Here is a 14,975-nt window from a genome sequence, read left to right on the forward strand (position 1 = left end):
AAGACCAGAAAAGACGTACATGGTTTGTCCATAAATTAATATCACCAATTGTATTCCGACACTCCTGCTGTTTTGTCTATCCACCAGGGCATGTTGGCAGGGTCTGCTAACTTCCCAATGCATCCAAGTTTCCTCCAAGCTCCTTGAGAATAAAGACATGTTCCTGCATGATCCTCCGCTTGGTGGTCCGGTTCCACCTGTGATGCAATGTTCACTTGAACAGCGTGTAATGGATATGGGAGATGTGTTTATATACCAAATCTAATGAGGGAGGTTGTAAATGTTTTCTTATATTTTTGTCACAATATTTTTTTTGAATTGTAATTTGCCTTATTTTATGCTAATTTGCTTATATGTTCGAGAGTGACAGCATACTGATTAATATTAGTAGATGTGACGAATAATATCAAAGAGACTGGTTACAAGTGGAAGCTTGTGTGTTGTGTGAAATGTCTTTGATGCTGGAGTCGTCTTTGACCGTAGTCAGTCAGCAGTGAACACTCGGTGTGTGACGGTGGAACAATGTACAGGTCCCTGTTATAATAATTTGCATGTGACCAGAAAAAATGAGTTATTTTATCTACTTTTTTATATAAACATCAAGAAGGAAGCATATTCGGAAAAATGGTATTTGAAGCACCAAAAATGCGGCAAACGCATTGAACCAGACATTTCCGCAGCCGACAAAACAGCATTATGGAATCATACTTTCACTAGACGACTGAAGCCAACACAAAAAAGTCAAATCTCATCTTATAAACATCCACGGAAAAGTGAGTACTGTCATGAAATCTGCTAAATTCAAGTATATAAAAATAGTGAACATATTTCAAGCAGTACACAATCAAATTTTTCGTGAAACTTTGGAAGTCTATGGCCAAAACATTTCCAGTGATTGAGCAGGCATTTGGGAATATATGTCTGTCACAATAGCTGGAACAAGACATTTTGGAAGGCCAAGATGGGTCGACAATGAGATTCATTCCAGATGTCCTTCAAAGCTGAAAGGTGACAATGGGACTCATGTGTTCGAAATTTTGAACAAGACGATGGAAGGAGTGTTTGTCTGATATTTAAGACTTTGCATATACCCAAAACCATCTTCCATGAGACTGTAACTGAAGAACTGCAGATGACAAAAGTGTGTACAAAACTTGACCCAAAAATTCTGACTACAGACCACAAGTCCACTGGGTCAGCATTTGTGAAGAACTTCTGGAATTGTACAGAAATGATGCTCCAATTTTGGACAATGTTTTACTCAACACCAGTTTTGAGTTTTTACATGACCCTGAAATAGAGAGACAGCCCCAAATGGCACAGATCACAGTCACCACACCATGAGAATGCTTATATGAACAGATCTAAAGTGAAGGTAATACTCATTGTCTTTTTTGCTGCTAGTGGTATAATCCACCACTAGTTTGTACCACCTACACAGACTGTCAATACTGCCTTTTATGTGAAAGTGATAAAAAAGGGCACTTGCATCAGACCACACATCACTGATTCTTGGAAGTTCCACAAAGACAATGTGCCTAAACCATGTCAGCTTGTTCTATATTTTTACATGTTTGCTTACTGGCGTGATCCATCTCTGTCTAGTCACAGGCTGGTGCTTTGGTCACCTGTTAGTTGACTCTTTGGTTGTAGTTTCTTGGGGCACATTGTTGACCACATGGGCAGGCAGTTGGTCGCCGTCACTGAGTGAGAGACAAGAGGCACATGTAACCGATGGTGAGCTGTTCATGGAGCTTACGGATGCATGGTTGTCTAAGTGGCCAGGCGTTAGTAGAGTTGTGTCAGACGGCAGTACTTGGGCCTATTGTCAATGCAGTCAGTTTACCCTGGATTCAGAAGGCATAGTTGCTGATGTGGGTGCTGGGGTGCTTTTCATTTTCTGGTGCTGTCTGTTCTGCTCTTTGGGGGTAAGGTTACTTGATTGACATATGTGCTCCCATGTTGAAGTTACTCCCACTACACTAGATTGCCTGTGGTTCTCCATCACTCTGTCTCAAGCATTAAATTTACCTTTTGTGCCTCTGTTTGAAATTATCTGACTGCCATAATCGATGTGTTTTAAAATTTCTTTTAATTGCAACTTGTTCAATGTCAGCTTATCTTGTCATTTGGGCCTGAAATCAATTGTGTCATATGTTCTAGGCCACCACATGTATTAGTGACCACTGAGGTCAACATTGAGTGTTATTTGTATTGGAAGTTGTTGTTTCCCTGACTGAGGTAATGACTATAAAACTGCCTATGGCCTTGGTGAGCAAACACTAGCAGTCCAGTAAATCTTGGCTCATTTGGGTAGTTAAGTTCCATAGCTCTGGCGAGATTTTCCCCCTTAAAAAAATTAATATTTATTGTTCTAAATACAATTACTATTGTAGTAGTTTGAGTGTTACCCCTCAAGATTTGCCTGTTGCCTTTTAAATTACTAAGTTTATGTGTTTGGGTAGCCCTGTGATTTCTTGGGTATTAGATTAACTTGTTGTAATATTTTATGTAAGATTAACTGGTTACTCCTCTTAGTAATTTTTATCATAATATTCTTCTTGCAATACATAAGGTTTGGTTGGAGCTTTGAGCCATCCTCGCACTGAGTTTCTTGATTGTTTTGAGTATTTTTATAAGTTCTATGATTATTATGCATGAAATTATATGTCTGCTTGTTTGCTCTTGGCTATCTGAGCTGTTTGTTGCATTTGGAGGTGCTGCCCTGGCATGTTATCAGTCACCCACCAGTTCAGTGAGCATATCCTGTCCACATTGGCTGTGTACGTGCATGTGGGCAGTGCGCTGCTTCCCATCTCACTGTAGCCTCTGAGATGTGGCCTCCAAGCTTGCTGCGGCATTCCTCATATGTTGACATTCTATCTCGTAGCAATCGGCTGTTAATTTAACATGAAGGGTCCGTTATTCTAAACTGTCTTACTCAGAGCTGGCCAGCTGTATCTGCCCCTTCCTTGTTTTACCTGTTTGAAGTCTGGTTTTAATGTAATAGTTTTAATATTAGTGTAATGCTCAATTTTTTTACATGGTATTTCATTATTTTCCATGGCAGTATCTCAATTAAGTCCAAGGAGCTTCTCTGATTATCAAATATTGGATATTTGCCTTGCAAATGGTTCCTGTGCTTATTGCATAAAATAATAGTAACTAACAAGCCTCAGCTCGTCAGTTACTAGACTTGCATAATTTTATGTTACTACACTTCTTGTAATGATGATGAAAATGATGATGATGATTGGTTGCCTGGCCGCAGCCCACTGGGAGACTGACTAGCCATTCTACGAATGCAACAGCAGCGACTTATGAACTGTATTGTTTCACTTGTATTAGGAGTTGTATATACTGAAGAGACTTCTTATTTAACTATCGCCAAGTGCTTGCGACATACCATTGTAAATTCCCAAAGTTGTCATTCATCTTACTGTAATAAAAATTCATTGATACAATTTGCTTGAATTGTTGTCAAGCAATCCTAGAAAGTAGGTTTCCTAGGCACCCCATATTAGATGAGTGGACAGAACAGAACATATACTATTATATAAAGACAAGTTACTGTTTGTCTTTGTTACCAAAAATCTTGAAAGTTATTGATTGATTAATCTCAAATTTTTATATGATACACTAATAAACATTCAACTGGACATAATGTAGGCTATGTATTTTTGTAAATGAGTATGTTGCATTTATGGCTTATCAGTTAAAGCTTATACTACTATTACTACGGAATATGAAACTTTGTAATCCTACCCATTGACAGATTAAAAATATGCCAAATACCGCTGTTGAAATTACTATCCTCACAGATCCAGCAGCTTGAGAGGACTCTCTCATACCCTGGCAATGATCCCAACCAATTTGCCCATCCATTTGCAGCAACTTCAATTTTCTATCAAGGTTTTGTTTGCAATAACAATAAACAAGTCTCAGAGCCGCAGATGATCAGAGAGAGGGGGCAGGAGGTGATGCACAAACAGAGAGGGGGGGGGGGGGGGGCAAGGAAAGATGGACAAAGAGAGAGGGAGGAGGAGATGGACGCAGAAGGGGGAGGGGGGGGGGGGGGGGAAGGAGAGGAATTATGAAGTATATCCAATTCCCTTAGATATTTATAACTTGCAATGCATTGCAGGATTTATTGTATACTGAATTTACTCGAATCTAAGCCACACTCGAATCTAAGCCGCACTCGAATCTAAGCCCCACCTGAAAAATAAGACTCAAAATCAGGGGAAAAAAAATTCCCAAATCAGTTGCCATGCTTCATTTCTGACTGTATCACTATTCAGCATAAGAATAATAGGAATATAAACATGACATGATATTTATATTTCTCCGTGTTTGCTGTTGTCTCACTCTAGTTTCATAGTTTATTAGGCAGACAGGATTTAAATGAGATAGCAGCAAACACGAAAGAATACATGGCACAATGTTTACATTCTTCTACCTTTTCTTTTAATTTATTTACTGACGCAGAGGTTTTGACGCCAGTATTTATCTTTGTGCCTACCAAGCATGCCTGGTTAGTGCTACATATATTCGACAGCAAAAGTTAGTTGTGGCGGCACCTACCAACATTTTTCAGAACTTCCGCTTACTTTGCACTCGATTCTAAGCTGCAGGCAGTTTTTTGGATTACAAAAACTCGGAAAAAAGTGGGGCTCAGATTCAAGTAAATACGGTAAACACAAAAATTTATATCCAAGTTGTTACTCTTGAAGTGAGCTCTTGCCTTATCAAGAAAGTTTTGAACCCCTTCAGTAAGGCTGACCTCACTGCCAACACAACAGACACTAGATGTGTCATCAGCATACAGTGATTAGATGCTTATTATCTACAGAACTTGACAAAACATGTACATAACATATGAATAGTACTGGATCTAATATTTATCTTTGTCACAAAAGAATTGCTTTTTTATAGCAGAACCTGTAAGAAAGAATATTGCTATGTTAAAAATATCTATTTACAAACTAGATTCATGTTCTGCCATCTATTTTGGAAAAAATTTGAGGTTAAAGACAGATAAACTTATATCATTCATAATTGTGACATTTCCAAAAGTCATCAGTTGATAATTCTGCCACAAGGCTATGTTGCTGTTCAATTTGACTACTTTTACTGAATTACTCTATGATACAAGCAAGTGTAATTATACTTGTTGAACTGAAAACTCACAGTCATTTGTATCATTTGCAACTGCAATAATGCCCATTGGCCGAGGTACATCTCTCCTTAGCCATACTACATCATCTCCAGTGTATTTGTTAGCTCTAATGACAGCATGCAATACCCAGTCTGTCCAGAATATGTAATCCCCATACACAGCTATATCAAATGTGTGTTGAGGTTTTACCCTGCTTAAAACCTGTGAACAAACAATTCTGCTACACAAAAACATAGTATAAAATTGCATGAATGCAATACAAGAAAAGACAAAATTATAAGTGGCATTCAAAAAGAAACAAGCCGGAGGCATAATTACATAAACCAGTGCCTCAATGTTAGAAGTATTGACACTGTCCCACTGTGACACAAGGTGGTGAATGACTGTCTCATAAAATTCCCAGGGCTGTGATGTTAACCAGTTCTGCACCTGCAGCTGGACGATGTCGTCCGAGGTGAATCGTATGCCCCTCAGAACCTTTTTAAGGGGACCAAAAATGGCGTAATCACTAGGAGGGTGGCCGAGAACCTACCATTTGAATTTCTGCAGGAGTGCCGCGACTATGTTGGCTGTACGAGACTTTGCATTGTCATGGAGCAGAATCACCCAAAGTGTGAGATTGCCTGATCGTTTTGTTTTGATTGCTTGGTGAAGGGTGGCCCAGATTTGCAAGTAATGCTGGGTATTCGCTGTTGTCCTGTGCTGCAGGAAGTGGATCAGAAGGGGCCCATCTTGGTCAAAGAAGAGTGTCAGCATAAGGACAAACGATTCACCTCAGATGACAACATCCAGTTGGATGTGGGGAACTGGTCAACATCACAGCCCTGGAAATTTTGACAGCTGTTCACTGCCTTGTGTCATAGTGGGACACGTGTCTCAACAGCCAGGGTCAATACTTCTAACATACAGGTACTGGTTCCTGTAATTATGCCTCTGGCTCATTTCTTTTTGAATGCCCCTTACACTTCTGAAATTATTACAGTATATAGTTCTTGTTCTTGGATTTCTCTTGCACATAAAATTGTTACAAAGAACATGTTTAATGAACATAGGTAATTTATCTACCAGCACTTTTAAAGAATTATTAACTATTAAACAAACCTCATTTCAAAATACTGCTTCCTATTTCATGCTCCTTTGGGATGAAATGACACTCTTAATACACTAGGTAGTACCTTACAAGGCAGCACTGTAAATTAGACTATTACTGTAGGTATATCTACGTACAAAACATAACATCAGACTCTCATTTTGCTCTACAGAATGAAGTTGCTCTTTACCACTCTGTTCGTGCCATCATAGTTTGCTCTTTCAATCTTGTCAAATCGTGCATCACTCCAGTACAGCTTCTGTGCCTTGTGGTCCAAGGCAAGAGCATTGGGCATCCGAATGTCTTTTGTAATGATTGATTCAAGACCTTGTCCATTTACAAAAGCCCTTTGTATCGATGGATTGTGCGAATTCCAGTTTGTCCAGTATATACGTCTGCAAAGAAGTGATGGCAGTCAGCACACAAAGAGAAGACTGACTTCATGGATTATTATTATTGTTATTATGAAGAGTACACAAATGCTACTTCAAAATTTCTATAAAAGAAATTTAGAAAACCACTGACAGTAAATACTTACGCTTCACAGCTGTCTACATCAATGCCTCTAGGTTTATCTGTCTGCTCTAATTTAATTACTGTTTTGATAACATTGTTTGTTAGATTGATCTTGCTAATAGTTGGATCATTGTTACAAGTCCAGTACAGCATGTTGTCAAATGCCTCATATGCCAGGCCTTCAACTAACCCCTGACCTGAAGAAAAATTAAAGTGAAACACTGAATTCGAGAATGAGTACAGGGGAGAAATAATAATAATAATAATAATAATAATAATAATAATGCATTGCAACATCCATAATTCAAGAAAAAACAATCGTGGAAAACTGTGAGGCAAAGATATTGACATATACTACAAAGAACCCTTAACTCTGCCGTAAAATGTGTACTATGTCTCTTGACACTAAAGCTAACTTTTTGTGTCTGTGTTTGCTTTTAAATAAATGTGTTTTGGAAAAGGAATCTGCCTTGAACAACACAATTTTCTTCTTTTTCGACCCAGACATGTTTGAGTGAATAGCGTAGATTGTTCACATAATGAGAATATTATGAAAAGGACACATAGCTAATGAAAAGGACACATAGCTACTCACCATACAGTGGAGATGTTGAGTTGCACACAGGCACAATAAAAGACTAAACAAGTAAGCTTTCGGACAAAAGGCCTTCTTCCAAAATAGACAACACACATACACATTCATGCAAACACAGCTCTCACACAGATGATCACTGTCTCTATTTGATTTTGCATATGTTGTTCAGCTACATGATCAACAGTATGTACGATTGAGGTACATAATTTGGTAATACAACATGAATAAAGTAACCACTCTCCCAAACCTATAGTATTATTATGCAACGTTTTACTTGTTATTTGACAGATAACAAAGAGAAGCCACTGAAATTTCACTGAAACATATATAGGTGAAGAAATTAAAAGATGTTTGCTAAAGACAGAATGCTTTTCCAAACCATATTTATGCGTAATATTTAGAAACTTCCTGACAGAATGAAACTTTGTCCCAGCTGAGAACTAAAATCCGGCTACTTCTTACAGACTGAGCTATCTATGCACAACTCACAACAGCCCCTCACAGCCTCATTCCTGCCAGTACCTCTTTCCTACTTCATAGAAATCCAGTCACATAACCTGCTGAACCAGCATTGCCTGTGAATGGTTGGGTTCTGGTTTGTAGTCCAGATCAGGCACACAGACTTAATCTATTAGGAATTTTCATATTGTAATATTAATTAATCTGGTAGATCATAGAGTTATCTCTGACCATCTTATCTTTCTCAGTGTTACTTTTATCTTCTATCAGAAGATAAATAAAGTGTGGTGGGTAAACAGAGGATGTTCAAAAAAGCAGATAAAAATTTGCTTGATGCCTTCCTGAAAGACAATCTCCAATCGTTCCAAGCTAACATTATAACTGTAGACCAGATGTGGCTTGAATTGAAAGAATGAGTATTGACAGCAGTTGGGTGATTTATACCAAATAAATTGACAAACGATGGAGCTGATCCCCCATGGTACACAAAACAGGATATAACAGTGTTGCAGAAACAATGAAAAAAGCGTGCCAAATTTAAACAAATGCAGAACCCCGAGACTGGCAATCTTTTACAGAAGCTTGAAATTTAGCTCAGACTTCAATCTGAGATGCTTATAATAAAACTTCCTGGCAGATTAAAACTGTGTGGCTGACTGAGACTCGAACTCGGGACCTTTGCCTTTCGCGGGCAACTGCTCTACCATCTGAGTTACCGAAGCACAATTCACGCCCGGTACTCACAGCATCACTTCTGCCAGTATCTCCTCTCCTACCTTCCAAACTTTACAGAAGCTCTCCTGCGAGCCTTGCAGAACTAGCACTCCTGAAAGAAAGGATATTGCGGAGACATGGCTTAGCCACAGCCTGGGGGATGTTTCCAGTTTCATTCCGAATGCTTATAATAGTTTCCATGATGAAACGGTGTCTCAAAACCTGGGAGAAAATCCAAAGAGATGCTGGTTGTATGCAGTGTATGCTAGTGGAAAGACATAATCAGTGCCTATCCGGGGCAATAGCAATGGAAATACTATTGATGACAGTGCTGCTAAAGCAGAGGTACTAACACAGCATTCCAAAATTTCTTCAACAGATGGGATGAAGTTAATATTCCAGATTCGAATCAAGAACAGCTGCCAACATGAGTAACTTACAAGATGATATCCTCGGCATACTGAAGTGACTTAGATCACTTAATAAATGCAAGTCTTCAAGTCCACATTGTATATCTATTAGGTTCTTTCCAGAGTATACTGATGTAATAGCTTCATACTTAAGAATCGTATACAACTGCTTGCTCGATGAAACATCTGTACCCACAGACTGGAAAGTTGCACATGTTACTCCAATATTCCAGAAAGGCTATAGGAGTAATCCCCTAAATTACAGGTCCATATCATTAATACTAAATTGCTGGCCCATATCATTAACATCAATATGCAGCAGGATTTTGGAACATATATTGTGTTCAAACATTATAAATTACCTTGCCTATTGACACAAAATCAACAAAGATTTCAAAAACATCATTCTTGTGAAACACAACTAGCTCTTTTCTCACATGAAGTTTTGAGTACTACCAACAAGTGATTTCAAATTGATTGCATATTTCTAGATTTCTAGAAGGCTTTTGACACCTTACCTCACAAGCAGCCTGTGTGCTTATGGAATATCATCTTATTATGTGACTGGATCCATGATCTCCTGTCAGAGAGGTCACAATTCGTAGCAACTTGACGGAAAATCTTCAACTAAAACAGAAATGATTTCTGGCATTCCCCAAGGTAGGGTTATATGCCCTCTGCTGTTCCTTATCAATATGAGACAATCTGAGCAGCTGTCTTAGGTTATTTGCAGATACTGCTGTCATTTATCGTCTAATAAAGTCATTAGAAGATCAAAACCAATTGCAAAACAGTTTAGATAAGATACCTGTATGGTGTGAATATTGGCAACTGACTCTCAATAATGAAAAGTGTGAGGTCATCCTCATAAGTGGATTCCAAGGAATCCATTACACTTTAGTTACACAATACATCAGTCAAATATGAAGGCTGTAAATTCAACTAAATACCTAGGAATTCCAATTGCATACTACTTAAATAGGAAAGAATACACAGAAAATGTTGTGGGGAAAGTAAAGCAAAGATTGCATTTTATCGGCAGAACACTTAGCAGATGCAACAGATTTACTAAAGAGACTACACATACTTGTCATCTTTTGACATGCTGCTGTGCAGTGTGGGATCTTTTCCAGATAGGATTGATGGAGAACATCAAGAAAGTTCACAGAAGGGTAGCAAGCTTTGTATTATTGAGAAAAAGAGAACAAGTGTCACAGACATGATACAGTATTTCGGGTGGAAATCATTAAAACAAAAGGTGTTTCTCATTGTGGTGTCATTTTCTCACAAAATTTCAATCATTACTCTTCTCCTTTGAATGCGAAAATATTTTGCTGAGGCTGATCTGCTTAGGGAGAAACAATAACCATAAAAAAATAAGGGAAATCGGAGCCTGCACAGAAAGAATATAGTTGTTCATTTTTTCTCATGTGCTGTTCAAGAGTGGGACAATAGAGAATTAGTGTGAACCCTCTGACGGCACTTAAGTGTGATTTGCAGAGTAGCCATGTAGATGTAGACGTAATGTAGATTTATTATCTTTGTGCCATAATCAAAGACACTTTGTAAAATAATAATAGAAATTTCTGGATGGAGCAATATGTAAAATAAGGAAAAGTCAGTCACTCACCTTTAGTGAATCGGTCAGTGGAGCACAGTAATACATAACAGAAAAGAGCATTCATGCTAGTTTTTGAGCACTAGCTCTTTTCCAGCAATAGTACACACCTTCACACACACAACCTCACAGGTGCTGTGTCTGTGTGGTTGTGTGTGTGGATGTGTGTACTACTGCTGGAGAAGATCTAGTGCTTGAAAGCTAGTGTGAGCGCTGTTTTCTATTATATGTTACTGTGCTCCACACAGTGGTTGCCTTTTCTTTTATTTTACACTTTGTGAAATGATACTCTTGTGCTGTACATATGATTACTCCTTTACAGCTCATTATATTCTATGCAAAAATATGCTTAATATGGCATTTATCATACTTACTGCTTACAATGACTGTATGATTCGTTCCATTGAAGTAAACTGAATTAATGCTCCCTTTATGAATATCAGAGTAAAATATCTTCTTTCTATTGTAATCAAAAGATAATCCTATAGCATTGTGCATATAATCTTGTGACTGAATGCTTGGAAATGGAGCATTCAAGTTGCTTTCATCAAACATATGAATACTGTCAATTCGTACAACACGTGAGTACACTAAAAAGCTGTCATAATCTGAAAAGAAAAATACGTATTAGTATGATGGAAACATATAAGAAAAATCAGGAGTATGGTACATATCTTCACTTTAGTTCACTGGTATACATTTAACAGGAGAAACGGCTGCAGAATAAAACTTTTTCACACAGAATGCAAGGATTTCAAATAAATCTTTCTTGGAAGTAAGCAAATACACAAGTCAGTACAATTTCCATTTCAACTGTTACCTGTTAAAAATTGATACAGAAAAAAAAAAAAAAAAGAATTAATGAGGAAAGGTAATCACCCATGCGTAACATACACAACATAAGGGTTATATTTAATGGTATTATTTTCTGCTACTATGAAGTATTATTTAGGGTGAAAATGAAGAAAGCTCTTCTTTATAATGAAATGCCAACTCTGGTAAATGACTGTACTGAAACGTTTCTTACTGTAGAAAAAATGACATACTGTTCATGGTGATTAAACGATAAACTGATTACATTCTTTTATATCTTTTGTGACATAATCACAATGCTGCAAATGGTTTCAAACAACCAGTGATGATATTCAGACTGAATATGACCACTGGCTGACTGAAACCAATAACGGCATTCTGTCATAAAAAATATAAAAAAAAACAAGAACATGGGTCTACTGAATACAAGATGTTGTTAAACTGTTAAGTTTTAGACAAAGTAATTCTTCAAAGCTAACACACACACACACACACACACACACACACACACCACACCACACACACACACACACACACACACACACACAAACACACCACAGTGTCCTGGGACTGCGCTTCAAATGACATGAGTAGCAATAATGACTGAAGTGGGGTGGGATGACATGAGGAATGGCAGTGAAAGCGGTTAGGAAAGAATTTGCCAGGGTAGAGGGACCTTGTAGTCAGGTACACGTAATACACTGAAGAGCCAAAGAAACTGGTACACCTGCCTAATACTGTGTAGGGCCCCTGGAAGCATGTAGAAATGCCGCAACACAATATGGTGTGTACTCAAGTAATGTCTGAAGAAGTTCTGTAGGGAATTGACACCGTGAATCCTGCAGGACTCTCCATAAATCCGTAACAGTATGAGGGGTTGGAGATCTCTTCTGAACAGCATGTTGCAATGCATCCCAAATATGTTGAATAATGTTCATGTCGGAAGAGTTTGGTGGAGAGCATAAGTGTTTAAACTGAGAAGAGCATTCCTGGAACCACTCTGTAGCAATTCTGGACGTATGGAGTGTCACATTGTCCTGCTGGAATTGCCCAAGTCTGTTGGAATGCACAATGGCCATGAATGGATGTAGGCGATCAGACAGGATGCTTTGGTACGTGTCAGCTGTCGGCGTCGTATTGGGGGTCCCATGTCACTCTAACTGCACATGCCCCACATATTACAGAGCCTCCACCAACTTGAACAGTCCCCTGCTGACATGCAGGGTCCATGGCCTCATGAGGTTGTTTCCACACCCCTACACTTACATCTGCTTGATGCAATTTGAAATGAGACTTGTCCTACAAGGCAACACGTTTCCAGTCATCAACAGCCCAATGTCAGTGTTGGCGGCCCCAGGTGAGGCATAAAGCTTTAAGTTGTGCAGTCATCAAGGGTACACGAGTGGGCCTTCAGCTCCAAAAGCCCATATCAATGATGTTTTGTTGAATGATTCACACATTGACAATTGTTGATGGCCCAGCATTGAAATCTGCAGCAATTTGTGGAAGGTTGCTCTTCTGTCACACTGAACAATTTTTTTCAATTGTTGTCGGTCCCGTTCTTGCAGGACCTTTTTCTGGTCACAGTGATGTTGGAGATTTGATGTTTTGTGGGATTCCTGATATCCACGGTACACTCATGAAATGGTGTACAGGTAAATCCTCACTTCATCACTACCTCAGAGATGCTGTGACCCATAGCTCATGTGCCAACTATAACACAATGTTCAAATTCACTTAAATCTTGATAACCTGGCATTGTAGCAGCAGTAACTGAGCTAACAACTGTGCCAGGCACTTGTTTCTTATATAGGTGTTGCTGACCGCAGCGCCATATTCTACCATTTACATCTCTCTGCATTTGAATAGGCATGCTTAAACCAGTTTCTTTGGCACTTCAGTCAATGTCAAATTTTATGATTGCTCTGATGTACAATATTAACCAGTCACTGAAATTTGAATGAAGCATGTATTTTACTGCTGGGAAACAATATTTGTTTGTTTGTTGTAAACTGTTTTCTTCCTGGTGATGTGTGACTCTAGTAGCCTAACAGTTGTCTTATTCATTTCAGTGAATATACAACTGCACCTTGTAATAGAACTAGTTATGGAGTACTTAATGAATGCTTTGACACCACTAAAAGTTTAGCAGATTGTATATTACCTGATTCACAATATGTAATGGATAAAAGTTAGAAAGTATGGTTTTTCTTAATTTCTATCAGCAAATTAAAATGTATGATTCACTTATATACTGAATAAACATCATTAACATTATTTCAGATCATTTAACTGTAATTAACATTAAGTTATAATTAGTTAGAAAACCTGATGTTGTGAATTAGCATACTTTCGTAAATTTCATAACATTTATAATTTCATTTTTAAGATTGCATTATTATATTCCTGTAGAAATTTTAGGAGAAATATCTATGTTGTAATTAAACCAACAATTAATTAGAAAAATTCATAAATTTCAATTCACCTACAGACTTTTTTGAATATTTATCAGTCATCTGATGTATTTAACATGACTTGTGCACTTTATGTATCATGTCAATAATGAAAAACCAATTAGATCAGTAGTAATTAACTTTTTCACTAACAATGCTCGAACATTCTGATGTAAACACTATTGATTTTCAGTCATTTTGGTACTATGAAATTATCATACAGAACTTTAACATAAAATTCTGTTTTGGCATTTCTTACTGTACCTTAGTAGTTGTTAGGAATAAAATCCAACATGCAATAAGATGTAACTAATGATTTTACAATAGCTAATGTAAGTTTTTGTAACATGATAAACAAATCTCCTCACACAAAGGTCAAAAGAACAATAATTATAAATGTACCTAGAATGAATGATCATTTATTGTCTTTAAAACTGTACTAACAGTTGCCTGTAACAGTTGCTGTTTTGTCAGTCATGTTGATAGAAGACAGTTTATGTGTGAACATCTTTGTAAATGCTCATGGAAAATACATCTGTGGTTAAAAGGATACATCAGTGTATTAGAAAATATTATTTCAATATCTAAGGCAAATCTATGATATACATCCCCTAATGGACTTTACTGGTAGAGGAGATTCAACAGTTCAAAACTAAGTATTGCACTGCAAAAAACTACATCACTCTCATCCTACAATGAAGCTTTCACAATGAGAAGTATTTTAAGGGGGAACTGCAGTTAAGCAACATTAAAACCTCCATGAAAATTTTGATAATAATTTTAAATAAAAATATCTTCAAGCTTCTTATTATTCATAAGAACCACTTCATTCAAAACATGTCAAAGGACATTAGAAGATCCATTCTTTTGTGATTCTGTATTACATGGTTTTAATAAATAATGCAAATGACTTTAATGTTTTCGGTTTTATTCTACATGCTTGATGATCTGCTGTCTGTGTGTCTTTGGAGTGAAAAGTAAATCAATCCTTCTAAATAGGACAGTTTTGGAGTTGAGTGGGTGATCTCTTACAATGTATTTTCTTTCTCAGGATTGTTAATTCTGAGGAAGATGCAATAGTAGTTTCAAGAATCTGAAACTAATATTTCAGGTTAATTCAGCAAGTCT

General features: G+C 37.5%; 1 protein-coding gene across 1 annotated transcript in view; it reads right to left on the reverse strand.

The window, feature by feature from the left end:
- LOC124619330 (low-density lipoprotein receptor-related protein 1) overlaps positions 1 to 14,975 on the reverse strand; it is a 756,280-nt gene that overhangs the window by 156,000 nt on the left and 585,305 nt on the right. Inside the window, exons 37-40 of the mRNA XM_047145639.1 lie at positions 10,956 to 11,189; positions 6,808 to 6,982; positions 6,460 to 6,664; positions 5,191 to 5,380 (exon numbers count right to left, since the gene is read on the reverse strand). Of these exons, the coding sequence (XP_047001595.1) occupies positions 5,191 to 5,380; positions 6,460 to 6,664; positions 6,808 to 6,982; positions 10,956 to 11,189 (804 nt within the window). The remainder of the gene's footprint in view (positions 1 to 5,190; positions 5,381 to 6,459; positions 6,665 to 6,807; positions 6,983 to 10,955; positions 11,190 to 14,975) is intronic.

This window comes from Schistocerca americana, chromosome 6 (genome assembly GCF_021461395.2).
Source record: "Schistocerca americana isolate TAMUIC-IGC-003095 chromosome 6, iqSchAmer2.1, whole genome shotgun sequence".
In the NCBI taxonomy this organism is placed as follows: Eukaryota; Metazoa; Arthropoda; class Insecta; order Orthoptera; family Acrididae; genus Schistocerca; species Schistocerca americana.